We start from the raw sequence: 13,240 nt of genomic DNA, 5'->3' as shown, positions 1-13,240 counted from the left end.
AAGTTTAGAAGACCAATTATACAATAGAAACTATTGTTGTCCTTGTGTTCAGATAATATTAGTTAATTCATAGAACTCATCTAAAGCTCCGTTTAATATGTATTTTTTAAATAAAAAATATCTAAGTAAAAATTTTATTAGTAGAATTTTTATAAGTAGAATTTCTTACAACTTTGCAAGAAATGTGATTTCAATAAACCGTCGACCACGCGTGCACATTAATACTAGAGCTCTTATTACAGTGCCGCTCTTTTAACTTAGTTCCAATATCATAGTAGGTTTTGCCGATTGAAACTTTGTACTTGATTGATATGACTTATTTAATGGTTATAATTGTTTATTTAATCTCATAAACTCTTATTAAAATTTATGTTGTTATTTATTTTTTTTTTAGTAAAACCTTTTTAAGATTAAATAAGTTATTTTGTCTTTATTAACAAAGCTTAATTTTTAAATTTTTGGAATGAGAGATTGAAAATTTTTTTTTTCTAAATGTTAAAATGTGTAAAATATTATTTACTTATTTAACAATGAAAACATCCTTGCGCTCAATTGTACGTTGTGATAGATTTTCTATATAATCATCTTGATGATAATTGCATCGAAAATGCTGAACATTTGGCTGAATGAAATATTCATGTATTTGTATAGAAAAACGAAAAATGATTTTTTAAAACTATATATCCCATTTCAACCTATTAATCTTAATGTTTGCGGGTCAGATTAGCCAGCAGTGTTTATTCATAAAGAATATTTAAAATGATGCTTGGGTCTGTCCAAGTACAGATTTATTTTAATTGTTCTCTTTATATAACCTCTTCTTCATTTTTGTTTCTATTAATAAAGTTCATGCATTTGCATTAAAAAAAAAAAAAATATCCCTGTCAACGTTGGTGTATTTTAATATTTCTTTTAAATACTTTCAATTGCTACTTTAAGTATTATAATTATAAACAGCTGAGAGTAAGATCTAAAAGCACGTTTATTGACAATGTTCACTTCACAAATGGAGGTAGGATTGGTGAATCGAAATCGTGGGGTCTGCCTAAATTTGATAATAAGGAATTGAAAATTGATTCCCAAAGGGTGTGTGAATCATCCTTGGGAAAAATTCTCATTCTACCCCATTAAAATTTTAATATTCCCAAAATGCCCTCTTTAAATGAAAAATATAAATACCAAAAAATTAAAAAAGCATAATAATAATAGTGATAATAGTAGTAGTAACAGTAGTAATAGTAATAATAATAACAATTGTAATAATAACAAATAATATATCATATTAAAAACAACAACAACAATAATCATCTATTACTTTTTTTTATTGTTATTGTTATTGTTACTATCCTTCATTTTGTTGTTGTTATTATCATTATTGTAACAATTTATTTATTTTATTATTTTAATTATTATTGTTATCAATTATTATTGTGTATACCATTATTAATATTTTCAGTTTTAGTATTATTTTTATTCTTATTGTTGTTAATGTTATAATAGATACAAATACTATTAGCAATACTAATTGACAAAGAGTATTTTTAGTAATTTGAAACAATTCATCCCGATTCCATAATAAAATAAACATATCAATAGGAATGGAGCTCGTTCCGATTTCGATTCATACAGCTTAAGCAAATAACTTATTTTGATTCTTATTTCCCATTCCAATTTGAGCTTATTCCCATTCCTACCCATTCTAATTTCTATTCAGTAAATGCATCATAAAAGTAGTTTCACATCATCCCTTGATTGTTTGATGAGCAAAACTGAGTTATACCCAAAAAAAAAGATTCATGTATGTTACAGATGATGTAACTTAGCATAATTATAAATCATAGAATCCTAAACATTTTTTACTAATAGATTCTATTTGGGTCTGATTTTTGAAAACCATTCTGTCCATCTCTACTCACCAAATACTTTACTAGGAAAAACTATATTGAAGATAGCTTCATAATGTGATCATATAAACGGGTTAGATTAGATTTTTGTTCCAGGCTTCAGAATTTGAGTTTAGAATCGGCAAGGTATTGGGCTTAAAATGGAGTCACAGAGCGGAGTTCCCAACACACCGAAAACTCTTACGAAGCCCTGCTTGCGTATCTGTAGTTTTTCCCTTACTCAAAATTACAGGAAAGGGCGAAAGGTATAATAGAGTTTTAATTAAATTTAAATATCATGTAAAATAAATTAATCAAATTTTAATTCATAATAAAAATCAATTATTAGATAATTTATTTCTTCATTGTTTCATTTTGAATTTATAAAAAAATAATTATATCATTTATTAAAATTTAAAGATAATAGGCTTCATAATTGGGTGTAAAGACATTTTAATTTAATTAAATTCAATTTATCCTTTTATGCAATTTCAACTAATAATATAACCATGTATGGGGTTTTTTTTTAAGGATTTTAATTGGGGTGTAAAAAGCCCAAGTCGGAATCACTTTCAAATCAATGTCCAAGACCCACCCCCAGCCTCTATCCAGATCTAAGGCCCAGATAATAATTCGTCGCTTAGCCCCCATGAATGTTGAAACTTTATAATTGTGGAGAATGCAACAGCTTGTACAAAATTCAACAAGTTTATCACCTGAATTATCTGGTCAGCAAAAGCATCTGATTTTCAAACTGAAAGCTGCTCGCATTTACAAAGTCATTGTTTTGCTTTTGCACATACAAGTAGCCATTTCAGCTATTTTTCCAAATTTTCCTTCAACAAATCTCTGCAGATGTAAACTTTTCAGCAGACCAAGAGTCAAGACTCGAGATGGACATAAATCAACACATTCAAGGAGAATGCAGTTGTTATGACAATATGTTAAGCAGGCATACACATCTGATACATCCAAAGAATCCCGCAATCAATGACATCAATGACCCTGATAAAAAAACAGCATCAAACACCGGGAAGTTGGCTACCTACTGGCTACAATGGACAAAACTTACAAGTCACTTCCAGTTAATTTCATTGCAGTTTGACGCGATCAAGACTCTCAGACACCGTTCTCATCCTCGGACGAAACTCTGGATCAAGTTCGGTGCAGTTGAGTGCAATATGGAATGTAGCGAGAACTTGTCTCTTTGCATGAACTTCTTTCACAAGTGCCGGGTCTATAACCTCAGACAAGGGACGTCTTTCACGGAAAGCTTTCCTCACAAGACTTTCTAAGCCCTTCCCATCATTTTCTGGTCCAGCATCAGGCAGCCTCCCAGTTAATATCTCCAAGAGTACAATCCCAAATGAGTAGACATCACATTTTTGATTGAATTTGCTGCCATATATTCGAGCCTCGGGTGCCAAGTAAACATTAGAGATAGCTGAAATTCTTGAACCCGTTCCAGAGGTTACAATGGTTTCATTTTTCGTTACTTTAGAGGTACCGGGGAGAAGACGGTTGAGTCCAAAACCTGAGATACAAGGATGGAGTTCATCATCAAGAAGTATTTTTGTGGACTTTATATTGCCATGCACATATTTTCGAGGGCTGTACTCATGTATGTACATTAGACCCCTTGCAGTTCCTTGAGCAATTTTTAACCTCGCCTCCCATGGAAGTGGTGGCAAAGAATCTGACGGTCCCGCTGCAACAACAGTTAAAACACCATCTTAAAAACCAATTAGACATTGATTATACTGCCAAACTTAAGCTTACTACCAGAACAGCCATAAGAAATTAGGGCTCCACCTCGTGCTGTCACTTTTATAATGAAAATGATGCACCTGTCTGTCACTTTATTGGGATCCATCCAAATAAATTATAGTCTTTGTATGTATTTATATAAGAAAACAGTGGCAGAGCACCAGGACCACAAAATAAATTCTTGTATTGAAGCTCTGTAACTAAGATGCAAACTTGTCCGTACAATGCATCTAATGACATGTGACATGTATCTTAACGGAGGGAAAAAAACAAAGAGAAAAAGGCCAAAGATCCATTAGAATTGAATAAATACTGTATCAATGAGGACAAACACTCTTTATTATGTCCAGTTCTCTGATTACAAAAAAAAAAAATCAAAGAAGTATAAGATTTCGAAATGGCCAAATTAAGAAGTGTATCTTTATGCAGTGAAAAAACAAGAAGCATATTCCAAACCCATCAATGTCATGTCCTATTTTCATTACAAATATTTGGATCCAAACATAAGATATTAAAGACATGGGCACCTCAACTTCAAAATTTTAAACTCAATCCTCCAATTTCAAGATGTTAAACAAAAGATTCATATCTCAGCAACACTCGATATTACATCATGGGAACGTGTTAAAATTGTCAAATCTCAAGAGTTTCTTAACTCTTAAACATGATTTTAAACTTGACTTCCACCAATAACAAATGTACTAGCACATCTTTTCAAATGTGCAATGGCATTCTAAAATTTACCAAGCTGCCTAGTTCCTTACCGTAAAATTAATTTACATCTAATGTAACCTAGAAGCTGCCTGCATCTAAATCTACTAACAGGGTTATTCTCCCTGCCACTGACTCTGATGACAGCAAATCAGAATTCAAGTTATAGTGAGCCCCTACACCAATCATATTACGGTTTTGAAAGGACAGATTGACACCCGTGATCATCAATCTGGGACCCAGCTATATCATTAAAGATGATTACAAGCCATACACTTAACATTAATAATCATCCCTACGAGTAATTTATTATTTTCCTAGTCCAATTCAACGGCTAATAATAACAGCAATTATCAACATCATGGAAAGAGGAATGTTACCATGCAACGCAGCGTACAAGCTCCCGTTGCGGATGAAATCAGAAATCAGCAACTTCTCGTCATTGGCATAGTAAAAAGCTTTCAACCGCACGATATTAGGGTGCTGGACCCTGGCGATGGCCTCCACCTCGCTCTCAAAGTCCTTGAACCGCCACGTGGCATCACCTTCAGTCAACCTCCTCACAGCCACCACGGTGGGCGCGCCCATACCCGATCCTCTTCCCACAACCACTTTATACATTATCCCATTCTTGCTCTTCCCCACCACGTAAGCCGATGCCCTCAACAAATCCTCTAATTCCAAACTAAACCCTTCATCGATGATGAAGAATTTACCCTTTTGCCCCTCCTCCTCATCAGTAACGAGCACAGCATCATTTGTCTTTTCCTCCTTTCCCATTTTGCCCTCCCGAGCTCTTCGTTTTCTCCGAAACAGCCATACCGAGACCGAAACGACGCCAACCACCACAGAAACGCCCGAAATTACAGAAACTACCACTGATCCATTTCTTCCCCCGTCCTTTACATCACCACTGTACCCAAAGTTAGTATTTTTAGGGTTTTGTGGGCCGTCTTCCACTTCTGGGTTTGCATGAACTTTGGGGTTTTCAGGTTCGGGGCATGGACTCTGCAAAGGAAACCCACAAAGCCCGGGGTTTCCTGAAAATGCAGTGGGTCCCTGGTTCAACAATGACCCCACTTGAGGTATCTCTCCACTGAGGTTATTATTCCTTAGATCCAAGCTCACCATCACCGGAAAATGACCATACATTTCCGGAATCTGGCCCGAGAACTGATTAAACGACAAGTTCAGAGTGCCAGTGAGGGCTCTGAGGTCGAGGAGAAACTCGGGTAAGGACCCGTTGAGGAGATTTGAAGACAAATCCAAGTGGGTCAAATTCTTGAGCGTTTTGATTCGGTCAGGTATTGGGCCGGAGAATGAGTTGTGTGCGAGGTCGAGGTAAACGAGGTTAGTGGCGTTGAAGAGATTGGCGGGTATTGGTTTCGAGAAGTTGTTGCTGGCGAGGCTGAGTCGAGTGAGTGAGTTCAGCAAGCCGAGTTCCGAAGGCATGTAGCCAGTGAGGTTCCTGTTTGGGAGGTACAGAGAGGTGACTCTGTTTCTAATGCAGTGAATGCCGGACCAGTGACACGGGGTCGAGTCTGACTCGGACCATGAGTCGAGAGCTCGAGTCGGGTCCTGTGCAATGGCTGCTTTGAGCGCAAGAAGCGCAAGGCCATCTTGGTTCAGAGAGAAACAAAGAGGAGCTGGGAATAATAACAGGAGTGCGAAGAAAAGGAGTGGAAGAAGCATTTTGGAACAATTTGATAATAAGGGCTTGCACTTTAATGGACTCTTAGTTCATTCTGATGATCACTGAATAATTTTGCAAGTGCAACGAGGAGTTGCAAAGAGAATGAAGAAGAGTTCGAAGAAGAAGAAGAAGGAGAAGGATATTTGAAATTGAATTGAATGAGTTGTTTGGTTTAGTTTAGTGTTACCGAGGTAGCTGCAGACACCAACGTGGCTAAGCAAACGTTTGAATTTTCTTGACTAGTGTACGCACTATATCCTTTTTTTTTTTTAAATAAATTTTAATTTTATAAAATAAATAAATAATTTAAATATTAAATCTTAAGTTAATAATCATTCACATTTTGTTCTTGCATGCATGCCTTGGTCGTGGCAAGATGTGTAATATTTTCTGAAAATTTATTTAATTTATTAAATTGGGGACGACATTTTGGTGAAAAGGGTAAAAGGGAAAGAAAAGATAAAGACATTTGTTCATGTCAGAAAGACAGACAGAACACGTTTCTTCACTTTTTCAGTTTCCACTAACAAAAAGGTCATTTTAGTAAATTCAGTTCGAGTTTGTTTTAAAATCAAACGAAATAAAACGACAATCGGAAAAAGCAGAAAGTCGTATGCACCAATGTCGTCTTCCGAGCAGCCAAATGGATGGGTTTTATATTATTTAATTACAAATGACGAAATTAACTCAATATTAAGCACATGAATTTTTAAGCATATGATAGTACTAAATTTTTAACTCATATATTTCTAATCTGAAGGCCGTGAGTTGTTAATTTTTTAAGTTATTGTATCGAATCCGAATCTAATTAAATAATAACGTGGACAGTGAGTTTAAATTTTGCCATGGGTAAGGGCACTTTTGTCAAAACCTGTGTAATCAACATTCAGTAAGAAATGACAGATTAACTGATGGGCCTCGAGGTTGTTATCTCTTTACCCGAAAAAGATTTAAAAAGAGAAGGTCCCAGCAGACTGTGATTTCAAACACCAACCACAAGAAATTCAAATTTGAGCAGGTGAATGAATATCCAAATAATAATAATACTACATGAGCAGGTAGTGGTTAAAATCTAATTATTTAGAGTCGTTAAAATCTCATGTTAAAAATAAGTTTCGAGAGAACTTATTGGAATGATTTTTAAATAATTTTATTTAACTGATTATTCGAGTTCGAATCTTAAAATAGGAGGTAAAAGTTTATATTATCATTTATGAGATAAATGCACTTCTAGGAAACTCCTAACAAACTCTATTCTAAGAAATAGAAACTACTAACAAAGTTAATCAGGCGGGTATTTTTGCCACCCCAACTTGCCCTCATTCCAACACTCACGTTTCACCTTCAAAGAAGCTTCACGATTTCTCACATTTTGCCAAAACATAGTACGAGAAAGAGATGATGATGATCATTGTGGACTTTATTCCAGAATAAAATATCATTTTTGTTAAACCATGAAAATCATCCTTGCTACCTTATTGAACTCCTTTCCGTATAACATTATGCAATACAGCTACATGATACGAACTTGTGTCGACTAAACTAACACAGGAATTAATCTTGTTTCCTTTCTATCAAATATCAGCACTAAAGTTTTGATATACCACCTTCATGCCCAAGATTTTGCAAAGCATCATAGTGGCCAAATCCATGATAGAGAACCCTGATAGGTTTTTCCTTGCCATATTCTTGGCCATACTCGGCAATTGATATCAGGCCGCCTGCATCCTTATCATGCATATACACTGTGATTGGCATCCTGCGATTATCAGAATCACTGGATTCTGTCAGTTCAATGATGCAGACGACAAATTTTAACACAAAAAAAGTAATGGATAACTATATTTACACTGCCCCCGCCACCAGCAATGAGCCATTATGAACCCCGTGAAACAACAGTATCACATTCAGAAAACCAATAGCTCAGTTGGCTAGGGAGTGCAATGGGGTAGGATAGATTTAAGGTCAAATTCCTACAAAGCAAAAGAAAGAGAGAAACACTTACCGGAGAACATGAGAAGCCATGAGCAATTCAGGCTCACCTCCCCAAACATGTGGCTTCCTAATCTGTGAAACATATAAGTCAAAATCACCTTCAATGAACCTGTTGATATTGAAGACCACCACAACCAAGTCCATCAGTGAGAACTCTAAAATAGGTTAAATGGCATCAGCATGTTCTTTGATATAACAAATGTCATATTAGACGTCTGGGAAGACAGTACATGGTAAGGATCACATCATGTGTAACTTAATTCTTCTCTCCTACAGACATGTTACTGCCTTCTAGGAAAAAATCTGCCAGAGATATTGTCATGCACAAGATTCCTTAAAAGTTTGTTTAATGGTTCCTCATAACAGGGTGGCATTCATGATTTTCTATCAGAATTTATTTCTTTTTACTTCATCCAAAAATTACTCATCTATTTTATACAATTCTTCAGCTAAAATCAAAACGAGGTAACCATATAAAAAAGGTAACAATTTGACAGTGGTACAACCCATAAATGTACCATTCTGTCTCTTCCCTTCTCTTTATAAACTCATCCGCAACCTGAAAAGTAAAATGAATGGGAAAAATGAGATTGCATTCAAGAATAACAGATACCCCTTAGGATAAAACTACAGGGGCCTTCTAGAAGGAAAAAATACAAAAATAAAAGAGCGAGAGAAGAGAATACAAGGAACATACTTTAGCCCGTAAGTCATCAGCAAGTTCTCTCTGGATACTCACACTTGGAGCAGGTTTCCCAGCTCTTAAACAAGCCCCATGAGCAACAGCACGGAACAAACATCTGCCATCTCCAGGTATGCCTGCATATTATCTAGTTATCTACACTGGAATGCAAGTATTCAAAATTATTTCACATGTAAAGATTTCAGAACTATCAACATGAGTAATATACAATTACTTGTAACAAAAATGTATAACTGTACGAAATTCAGGGGTGATGTGGCGCTCAATGCTTACCAATAACAGAATAGTCAGTATATACTTTCTTCCCATGTAAATATTTTACATTTGACAAATCATAATCCTCTTCTCCATCCTCTTTCTCATCGGCAGCTTCAGCATGCGCTTTAGAACTCGAATAACAAACTAATAATCCACAAATTAAGCCAGCAGATGCACATCCTTTTGGCCAATCTATAGGTCCAGCATTAAGCTTCAGTTTGGGAAGCACCCCTTGACTGGGCACCAAGAGCCTCATCTTCATACTACGGCAAGCCAATGAAATTTCAATATGTCTCTTTTGAGATCCTCTTGAACCAATGAAACTCCGAATTGTTAATGGCCGCAAATTGCACCTTGGTTTGGTGAGACCAGGACTAAAACAAGTTGCCTGGAATGGTTGCAAGACATTAAGAGATGAAGAAGAGATTGTTCGTGAGATGCCAGCATAGTTCTTCTTAGACTGCCCGCTGCACAAATAGAAACAACATGAACTGGAAGGTCCTCGATATGTCACACCACATATATTGCCACCCATTTGTCCTTGAAATCGTCCACCCAGGTTGACAACATTCTTTGCACAGGCACAGATTGAGGTAGAAACAATCATGTTGGCATAGCCTGTGGGAATAGTGTGTCAACAACAATTTAGATGAATAACCAAGTAAGTGTCCATCAAAACTATGTCTCTAATAAATGAATGTCAGTTGGCTCAAATCATCTACCGTTGCAGCTATTTCATTTCCACCAATATCAACTAATTCATAATGTCTAAAACCACAAACATACTTTTTACCTGCCTGCATGCCTAAAGAAATTATTTTTCCATCATATCTCTGTCACATAGGGCTTAAGTTACAAAACCCATTTTGCATTTCACACTCCTAGGCTTTAGAGTTTGGCACAATTTCGTGTCAACCTGGGAAAGCTCAACAAGATTTCAAGTAAATTATGGTCCAACTATAGACTCAATGCCCTACCCTCCAAGCAACTTTACGTTGAATGTTAACCAACACAATGGTATCAATTCTAAGGTGACTTAACATGATGTTGAATCAACATTCACCCTAAAGGAATTACATAAAGGACATCCTTCCATAGAACAATGATTGAGTAGAAACCAAAAAAGAAACAAATAAACAAGACTAAATAGATCAAATTCAAGCATATTTGATTTCAATTAAATATTAAGCATAGTTATCTCAAACAAATTCCCAAAAGTTGAATAAATTAAGAGCCTGTTTGGTCCATTTGCCAAGTATGCTCGTAAACAGAAGTTTGATGGACTCCTATCATCATCTAACAGCAGATAATTCTCTAACAACCCAATTCCAAACTCAATCCCTTCTTTGGAGCTAGACTGACTAGATATTTGAATTTTTCCAGCTTACAGAATCCATCAAGATTAAGCCATTACTAAAACAATCAATCAAGATACAAGTCTATCCACAAGCCAAAAACAAAATAAATCATTGACTGTCAAATTCTCATTACCAGGAACAGAAGAATTAATAATATAATCCACAGTAAGGGAATAACTAACCATCAATATCTCCAGCAACCACAGCTAAAAGAAGCAGATAAAAAACCGAGAAGATAAAGAGAAATCTATTGAACATTTATTGATAAAACAAAACAACATACAATAAATGACAAAAGTGGTGAGTTAAAAACAAATAATAAAAAAAAATAACAATAACCCAGATAGCCTAATGCATTTTTCTGATTGTTTCTAGAAGACGAAAGAAAACTGGTGAAGTAAAGAATCATTACCTGCTAAAGCTTTGAATCCTTAACGATTCAACCCACCAGAGATAAAATGACTTTAATAATAACAAGCAATGTATAATTTCTCAAGGCTCCCTTTTTCTGATTGTCAGTTGAGTTTTATTCAAGTTGCTCATTTTGTTTTGCTTCTTCGATTCATTTGTGTGTTTCCGTGCTTAATGTTTTTATTTCTTCGAGCCGAGGAGAAAACGGTGTCGTCTAAAAATTATTATCATTTTTGAATACATAAAATTCCCGAAGTAAATCAAGTAATAAATCCAAATGGTATGTTTTATGCAAATCATATTTGAAGTAATCTTCAATTCAAACCATAAGACAGTTTGGCGTGCCGAAATTAACTGGACTTGGATTGAATTGAATTGAATTAATTTGGATAGTATATGATTGCACTAAATTATATTTAGTACTGTTATACGATTAGTGTAGTGTATGATTGAATTCAAATAATTAAATTAACTTAGAATAAAATTAAATGTACTAATATTAATCTATTAATTATTAGATATTTAAAATAATTTTATTTATATACATAAACCACAGATTGCAAATTCAAAATTTTAAAGATATAATACTAAACAATGAAAATAACTACACAAAGTAAGTCTTAATGCTTAAAGTCAAATATAGTTCAACAAAAATTTATATATGTATCTAAAATAAGGATGTAAATCTTATAAAAAGGGGGTAAAGTTAAAGGCTTGAGTAAGTTTTAATATGCCATGCTAAAGCCACCGTCCAGCTCCAATGATAATAAGCAATCTTTAAATAGATTTAACAATATTAAAAATTTATTAATCTAAAGATTGATTTTAATATTTTATGATAAATGAAAATAAATATCACAAATACATACATTTTGAAATTGTTATAATATTTCTAATTTGTCAAATACATTTTACTAATATTAAAATCTATTAACCCAAACATTTATTTCAATGTTTTTTAAATACAAATTAAAATAAATAAAATAATTTACATTTTGCAATTTATTATAAATATTACAAAGTTAAATTAGTATTATTAGTCGGTTAAATAGATTTATTGTTGTTGTTGCCGCAACATTTTACACTGTCGTTTAGTTAAAAATGTTTTTGAAATATTTATGATATGAATGTCAAAAAACAGTCACATCCATATGCATTTTTCACTCACACACAATGTATTATGTGTATTTTATTAAGATCATAACGATTTTATTTAAAAAAAAAAAACACCAAATGTATGAAAGAAGATTAATAAAAACAATTTTTTTAAAACAATTCTATTGGTGGGAAAATCTAATTGAGTAAAACTAATACAAAATTTAATTGTTTTGAATGCTCAACACAATCCATTTCTCAATTAAGAATAAATTTTTAGATATTAGAGGAAACTAAATATAAATTAAATTTCTATACCAATTTATTAGCATTATAGTGCACTTTGTTATTGCCCTAACATTTTAGTTTCCTAACATTTTAATTATTATCAGCCAAAAATTCGTTAATCATTCCATCTCGCTCACCGACGTCATTCCCAAAGTCAGGAATATTACCTTCAAAGAGAGGCAATGGCGGAGGAATACCTTCAGACACTTGAGGCGAGATGGACACTCAAATGAGCCAAAAATTCATTAATCATGCCATCTTGCTCAATCAGTCCATCTAGCTCACCGACGTCATTCCCAAAGCCAAGAACATTACCTTCAGGGAGAGGCAATGGCGGAGGAACAGCTACGGCGGAAATTGTTTTATTCAAATTATTGCATTTTATTTTGCTGCTCCTATTTGTACGTGTGCGCATGTTTGTTCTTTGAAATAAAGAGAGAACTGCGTGGTTTTAAAGAATTATTATTATCATTTTTAAATGTATAAAATTGTCAAAGTAATAAATTTAAATGTTGTGTATTTTATGCATATCATATTTAAAGTATCTACTATTAATATTCAATTCAAACTCAAACACATAGAACAATTTGGCATGCGTCTATTATGTTTCATATTGTTTTGATTTATGTAGCGTCCTAAATTATATTTAGTGCTGTCCTATGATTTGCGTAGTGTAAGATTGAATTCAAATAATTAAATTAATTTAGAAAAAAATTAAATGTTCTAACATTAATCTATTCACTGCTAGATATTTTAAATAATTTTATTTATAAACCTAAACCACAGATTGCAAATTCAAAATTTTAAAGATATAATACGAAACAATGAAAATAACTAAACAAAATAAGTCTTAATGCTTAACCTCAAATTTAGTTCAATAAAAATTTATATAAGTATCTAAAATAAGGATTTAAATCTTTAAAAAAAGGGGGTAAAGATAAAAGGCTTGAGTAAGTTTTAATATGTGATGCTAAAGCCAAGTCTAGTTGCAAATGATAATAGTAGTCTTTATATAGATTTATCATATTAAAAGCTATTATCCAAAGATTGATTTTATATTTTATGGTAAATGAAATAA

The 13,240-nt window shown here is 33.6% G+C and overlaps 2 protein-coding genes across 2 annotated transcripts; both read right to left on the bottom strand.

Moving 5' to 3' along the window:
• Positions 1-2,616: 2,616 nt before the first annotated feature.
• LOC18031526 (receptor protein kinase-like protein ZAR1) lies at positions 2,617-6,262 on the bottom strand. Its single transcript, XM_024190683.1, has 2 exons — positions 4,742-6,262; positions 2,617-3,591 (listed from the first exon to the last, which is right to left on the bottom strand). Exons 1-2 carry the CDS (start codon positions 6,051-6,053, stop codon positions 2,975-2,977), a joined length of 1,929 nt encoding a protein of 642 aa, XP_024046451.1. The 5' UTR covers positions 6,054-6,262; the 3' UTR covers positions 2,617-2,974.
• Positions 6,263-7,622: 1,360 nt separating this feature from the next.
• LOC18031688 (OTU domain-containing protein At3g57810) lies at positions 7,623-10,927 on the bottom strand. The gene is made up of 6 exons (XM_006421426.2): positions 10,781-10,927; positions 9,026-9,628; positions 8,747-8,868; positions 8,568-8,608; positions 8,060-8,158; positions 7,623-7,813 (listed from the first exon to the last, which is right to left on the bottom strand). Exons 2-6 carry the CDS (start codon positions 9,615-9,617, stop codon positions 7,642-7,644), a joined length of 1,026 nt encoding a protein of 341 aa, XP_006421489.1. The 5' UTR covers positions 9,618-9,628; positions 10,781-10,927; the 3' UTR covers positions 7,623-7,641.
• Positions 10,928-13,240: the final 2,313 nt, after the last annotated feature.

This window comes from Citrus clementina, unplaced genomic scaffold, assembly GCF_000493195.1.
Source record: "Citrus clementina cultivar Clemenules unplaced genomic scaffold, Citrus_clementina_v1.0 scaffold_9, whole genome shotgun sequence".
Taxonomy (NCBI): domain Eukaryota; kingdom Viridiplantae; phylum Streptophyta; class Magnoliopsida; order Sapindales; family Rutaceae; genus Citrus; species Citrus x clementina.
The sequence above is the reverse complement of the archived record's forward strand: the minus strand, read 5'-3'. Positions and strand labels throughout refer to the sequence as shown.

Excerpts from the sequence above, each read along its gene's own strand:
- LOC18031526 (XM_024190683.1), bottom strand. The coding sequence starts at position 6,053 with ATGCTTCTTCCACTCCTTTTCTTCGCACTCCTGTTATTATTCCCAGCT. Across the intron at positions 3,592-4,741 it reads CTTGTACGCTGCGTTGCATG|CGGGACCGTCAGATTCTTTG; the intron begins GTAACATTCCTC and ends CTGTTGTTGCAG.
- LOC18031688 (XM_006421426.2), bottom strand. The coding sequence starts at position 9,617 with ATGATTGTTTCTACCTCAATCTGTGCCTGTGCAAAGAATGTTGTCAAC. Across the intron at positions 8,609-8,746 it reads CTGATGACTTACGGGCTAAA|GTTGCGGATGAGTTTATAAA; the intron begins GTATGTTCCTTG and ends TTTACTTTTCAG. Across the intron at positions 7,814-8,059 it reads ATGGCTTCTCATGTTCTCCG|GATGCCAATCACAGTGTATA; the intron begins GTAAGTGTTTCT and ends TGATAATCGCAG.